Raw genomic sequence first — 6,000 nt, forward strand, 5'->3', positions numbered from 1 at the left:
GAGAAGGAGGCTGGGTACCTTTGGAGTATTGTTTGATTCACTAGAAGCACTGGAACATGGTGCTTTCAGAGGAGATAATAGCCAGCTCCCAGGCTTTTCAGAGCACAGCTCCTGTCTGTGCCAGCAGAGCACTTACAATTGCTGGGCTGTACAGACTGTACAGACATTTATTTCTTTCAGGAAGATAAATAACTGGCTGATCCATTAGAATATCTCTGCTGTCTGCCTGCCTGAGGGGGCTCAGTGATGTGGGCTCTGACAGTGACCTTTGCGTGGTCCTTCCTGAAGCCTCTGCAGACAACCTGAAAGAAGGAACATGTTCAGGGCTTGATTATCAAGTCACTTTAAATGTTGTTGGGCAAAATGCTAAAGGTGCTTGGTGGGTTGTGGATCTCAATTTCCAGAGGTGCTGAGCAGCTCCCACAGAAATGAGCCCCCCTAGAAATAAACATCATTTCTTAGGGAAACACTTGATTCCCTCTGCAAATCCCACTGCCTGGGCCCCATGCAGAAAGCCCAGGGTGCTCTAGAAATGGATGTAATGTTCCCATGGCAGTAAGGACTGAGTTTTGTGTTGCTAAAACAAGCTCTGTGACATCTGGCTGGAGTGGTGCATTGTAAGCAGAGGGCCCATGCAATTCATGATCAAAGCTCATGTATTTCATGCCTTTGTCACAGCAGAAATATCAAATTTCATGGGTTTATCGCAGCTTCCTGGAAAAGAAAAATCATTCTAAACCCAAACAGATTATGCAGAGACTTCCAGATAATTATTAGAGTAGATTGTACCAAGGAACTCAGATGGATATAGATCAGTACTGCAGAGAGTGCTTAGTGCACTGAAAAATGTCATACTGGCTGTTAAGGATGCCCCATCCCTGGAAGTGTCCAAGGACAGGTTGGACAGGGCTTGGAGCAACCTGGTCTGGTGGAAGGTGTCCCTGCCCGTGGCAGGGAGGCAAAACAAGATGAGCTTTGAGGTCCCTTCCAAGCCAAAGCGTTCTATGATTCGATGACTTCCCTTCTGTGATGCTTTCTCTGGTCTACTTTGTACCAGTTTGCACCCAACATTCAAAGTTTCCTTTGGGCTCCTCAGGGGCACCTTGCCATGAGCTAGGTGGGTCCAGCCATCAGCAGGACCTGGGCACAGCAGCGATGAAGGCAGATCCTGGCTGGGTTTGATCTGTCAGTGCTGTTTTAGGTACAATGGGGTGGTGTCTGGATCATTAATTGCCCATTTCAACCTCGAAAGTGCCTTCAGCCTAATTGCAATTAAAGCAGCACTCTGAGGAGCAAAATGCTGGCTGGAAAGAAAAGGGATCATTCACTGATGGGATGTGACTGAGTTGTAGAGTCCTGGATTCCTGAAAGAGAGGATGGTCCCACCCTCCCCAGCACACAGAGAGCCCTGTCCTGCTCTCTGGGTTACGATTTTTATTTCATGTCTAACCTCGATATTTCTGTAGGTTCCAGCATGTGTTGGCACTGGGTTAGCTGGGGTAAAAACCTCCCAATCCTCGTTTTCTTTTGTGTTTGTCACCCAGACAACTTCTGGAAAACTGACAAGGTTGTCTTTCTCTCCATCCTTCTTCATTAATAAGGGAGCTGCTGTAGGGAGTTTTGTTTCCCAGCCTATCTGTGCTAGTTAAAATGCCATTAAATGACTCTTCTTCCCACATGCCCCTCAGATTCTGGGATCCTGTGAGCAGGCACTCCTTAATTCATAACTCAGCCATGTTAGAGAGAGAGAGTTTTAAATGTTTCTTATCTCCTGCTTTCCCCATTCTTAATGACTTTCTCCTTACTGACTTCCATCCAATTTTCCTGGCTCTTTCTGGGCTGAAGCCCAAACTGTCCTAGATTGTGAGCAAAGACATGGGTAGCATTTCTCAGCTCCTGCTTGGTGTGTGACTGTCACTTCCCACAAGTAACTGCAGCATACAATTTTATTGCTTTTTTGCCATCATATCACAAACTCCTTTCGTAGTCCCCTGTCTCCCTCACCTGACAGCCTGATTCTGGCACTTGCTCTTTCCCAGGCACTGAATTCCTCTGTTTTGCAGTGACTTTCTCCAAGGGAACTGGCTCACCTCTGTTGGAAGTGCAGCTTGGTTTACAATCATATGCAAATCTTTCTGAATTCCTTAATTAAATCTTATTTCCTTGAAGCACCTCACTTATTTTTTCTGCCTTGTTTTCTGAGTACAACTCTTTTCACACCTTCAGTGGCTGGGTCCCTTCCATCCTAGGACATTCTGTGATCTGTGATTTACCTTTTTCTCCTCACATTGAGGTATTTTTGGTAAAAACACTGAACTGGATTCATCTTTTCTTATCCTTCTTCTCACTTGCAAGGCACAGATTAGGTTCTTTTTGTGTATCATCCTTCAGCTTTTCTCCACTCTTCCCACTCTCCTTTGGACTAAAAGACAGGACACTCTACATTATGCCTTGTCCAGACACAAAAAGGACATATACAGCCACTCCATCCAGACATTTATAACCTCCCTAATTCCTGCTAATGACAAAGTGATCCTCTCCAAATGGGGGAATTTTCCAAACCAGAAGCTAAATGAGCAAACACTGTAAAAAGGCAAGGATAACCCATCACAACTGCACTTAGTTTGAATTCAATTATTTATGTTAATACTTTGTAATGAACTGGGAGATGTTCTGTAGCATGTTTTGTAAAATTAATGAAGTTTTAGTACTGGAATACCTTGCTGCTGCTCAGTGGCATTAAATCTTTGCTGAGTGCAGTAGGGAAGACTCTGCATTTTAAATGCAGATTATAAAATGTGGAGATTAGCAAAGGGCGGGCTCTTCACTGTCACAAGGCAGCTCTATCAACAACAGCATTGCCTCACTGTCTGTCCCTTCCTTATTATTCCACTCACCAGCACACCCACACCAGAATCTCCCATGGCTTTGTAATGTTCTCCATCACTTTTTAAGGCCTAGATGTCCTTATGGAGCCAGTGATATTTCCCTCAGGAATGTGTAGGCAATAAACCCCCTTAAAATGCCTGGATTTCACAGCAAAACCCACACAGGACATCAGCCAGGGGAGAGGGGTTTCAGTCACTCCTTTCCCTGCTGTTCCATGAGAAAAAGATAGTCTGGTCTCCCTTGTAGGACACTGCTGATGGCAAATTGAAGTGGCCAGAGGGTTGAAATGCCCCAGGCAGGGAAGGGAGCAGTGATGCCTCTCTGCACACCTTGGTGTCCCCATGTGGGCTGTCTCAGTGTTTTGAGCTGATTGCCCCCTCCAGAACACACCTGGATCTCTTGACATCAAAACCATGGGGTCAGTAATGTGATAAATTCATGACCTGGTGCTCCAGGGATGTGCAGAGCCCTCCTCCACAGCCTCCTTGGATTCCTTGTTCCTCCTGCTGTCTTCTTCAGACCAGCTAATCCTGCTCTCTCAAAAGATTTATTTCCCTTCACTTCTTGATTATTAATTTTTCCAATTTTACATATCTGGGGGAGAAGGGCATCGAGCAGATGGTGTCTCCTGCTCCTGTGCACTTAAGCTCTGAAACAGATGTAAATCCTCCTCACAAGCATCTTCAGGCATATAAGCCCCTCAGTCACATTTTTGGGACCCTCTACTCCTTAGGTAGTGTCAGAATGACATTTTTTATCCAAATTCAGGTGTGCACTTTCTAAAGCTCCATGGCTCAGCCTAAGGGCAGCGTGTGATGAAGGAGGGGATGGTGGCCCAGGGGCTGATCCCTGGCACAGCACTCCAGTATCCTGCTGGTGTGATCTGCAGGGACATCCTGCCCTGCAGCCCCAGCAGGAGGAAAGATTGAGCCACAGGAAGGAATTTATGTCGTAGCCCTTATTGTTGAAATTCAGGGATAAATAAAATTGCACCAGGCTCTTACTCTTACTCTTAGTGGGGACCTTTTTGCTCTCTACAACTACCTGAGAGGAAGGTGTAGCCAGGGGGATGTTGTTCTCTTCTCCCAAGTGATGGTACAAGAGGAGACAGCCTCCAGCTGCACCAGGGGAGGTTTAAATTGGATATCAGGGAAAATTTCTTCACAGAAAGGAGGGTCAAGCATTGGAAGGGGCTGCCCAGGGCAGTGGTGGAGTCACCATCCCTGGAGGGATTTAGAAGTTGTGTAGACGTGGCACTTGGGGACGTGGTTTAGTGGTGGCCTTGGCAGTGCTGGGGACTTGATGATCTGAGAGGGCTTTCCCAACCTCAGTAATTCAGTGACTTTTACATGCCTCTGCCTTGCCCCCCTCTCTGTACAAACCACTTTGTGCTGTCGTTGCAGAGCAGCGATAATAACGAATAAATCCCTGGCGCGTGCCAGCTTTCCCGCTGCCGATCCCGGCCCCTGCAGACAGACCTCTCTCCTTTGCCCTGTCTCACCTCGTGCCTCTCGTTTCTCTTACAGCATGCTGCCAAGGGACAAGGCACTCTACCTCACCTAAGGCTCACCACCCCTTTCTTGGAGGAGGCTCAGACGAAGGACACTTGAGAGGGTCTGTCCCACGGACCACCCCGGGGAGGCACGAGCAAGTCGTACGGGCGGGAGAGCTGCCACTTTGCAACCTCGTCGCTGGCTTCGTTCCCAGGCTCTAAGAGCAGTTTGTTGGGTTTTTGTTTTTTTGTTTTCTTTCCTTTCCTTATTTTTGAACTCTAAAAGTCTTTTCCGTGCAAGCCCAAAAAAAAAAAAAACCTCGTAAATCATAAAGAACAAAAAAAAAAACGAAAAAGAAAGAAAACTAAAACTAAAAATAATTAAAAAAAAATTTAAAATAAATGCAAAACCAACAAAAAAATAATAAAAATTAACTGAGGACACCGTTTTTCTGCTTGCCATCAGCTTAGCTACAGACTATTTTCCTAGTGAACTGCTTTTAGATGCAGCATAAGCCCAGGTCTGGTGTCCTACAGCGTTAGGCCAGCTCAGTAGGAGGATGCACTCTTTTGACTTGCTAACAGCACTAAACTTTGTGCAAGAAAATGTGAAGTTTGTGTGAATATTGTACATGCAAAGGCCTTGGATGGTCTGGCAAAAAAAAAAAAAATTACAAAAAAAATAAATAAAAACTATTGCTAGGTAGGTGGGGGGAGAGAGCAGAAGGCAAAATACGAGCGGAAAAATGTGAAGAAGATCACGAAAATATAATTTGTTGGATAGTTGTAAGTAGTTTACTAAGTGTTTTAGAGCTGTGCTAAAGACATCTTTAAGATTTTTTTGTGAAAGAAATTAGTAGTTTACTTTATAGTAAAAGCATTTTATATTAATTGTAGCACATTTTTTAGTTATACATAGAAGGGAGATGTGTATAAAAAAAAACAACAAAAAAAGCCTGCCAAACTTGTTTCTATTATTTGTACAGCAAGAAATGGACAATTTATATCCATGTTGTATGGCATTATTATTTTTTTTCGGCCATATGTCCATCTATTTAAAAATTGCTGACAATGATTTTTGTCTATTTATGAAAAATTAGAGAGCATAATTACAGTTTCTCATAAGGTGCATTTTTGGGGTTCTTTTGTTTTGTTTTGTTTTTATTTTTTATTTTGTTTGACGGCGCTGCTTTCGCAGCACCTGGCACATTCGGTTCACAATGCTTATCTTACCTTTCTTTATAATAAAACATATGAAAAGTAGAGCTGAAGCAGTCTCTCCTTATTCTGGGGGACAACCATGAAGTGTCCTGGCCAGCGAGATCCCTGCCCTGTCCTCCTCAGCTCCTCTGCCACCAGCAGATGCTCATGAGAGCCCCGATTCCAGTGTTTCCTTGGATGAGAAGGACACGAAAAGGATGGAAAATTCCTGTGGTGTATGGATGGAACTGGCATTTTCAACCTTCTGTAGCAGGGTTGGAAAATCCAAGTGGTGTGAAAAACAGCATGATGTGAAATTTCACCCCCGGGCCACCTGCCTGGAGTAACGCTCTTTAATTAATGTACCATTTTAAGCCCATTTGTAGACACAGTTTGGCTGTAGGAGTCTCATCACATTG

At 44.5% G+C, this 6,000-nt stretch overlaps 1 protein-coding gene across 3 annotated transcripts in view; it reads left to right on the forward strand.

Annotated features, from left to right (window-relative positions):
• Positions 1 to 5,644, forward strand: part of TOX2 (TOX high mobility group box family member 2) — a 154,080-nt gene extending 148,436 nt beyond the window's left edge. For all 3 annotated transcript variants that reach the window (XM_050313847.1, XM_050313846.1, XM_050313848.1), the window contains exon 9: positions 4,416 to 5,644. In XM_050313847.1, the coding sequence (XP_050169804.1) occupies positions 4,416 to 4,452 (37 nt within the window). In that variant the 3' untranslated portion in view covers positions 4,453 to 5,644. The remainder of the gene's footprint in view (positions 1 to 4,415) is intronic.
• Positions 5,645 to 6,000: the final 356 nt, after the last annotated feature.

This window comes from Myiozetetes cayanensis, unplaced genomic scaffold (assembly GCF_022539395.1).
Source record: "Myiozetetes cayanensis isolate MyiCay16 unplaced genomic scaffold, myiCay2020 scf19, whole genome shotgun sequence".
In the NCBI taxonomy this organism is placed as follows: domain Eukaryota; kingdom Metazoa; phylum Chordata; class Aves; order Passeriformes; family Tyrannidae; genus Myiozetetes; species Myiozetetes cayanensis.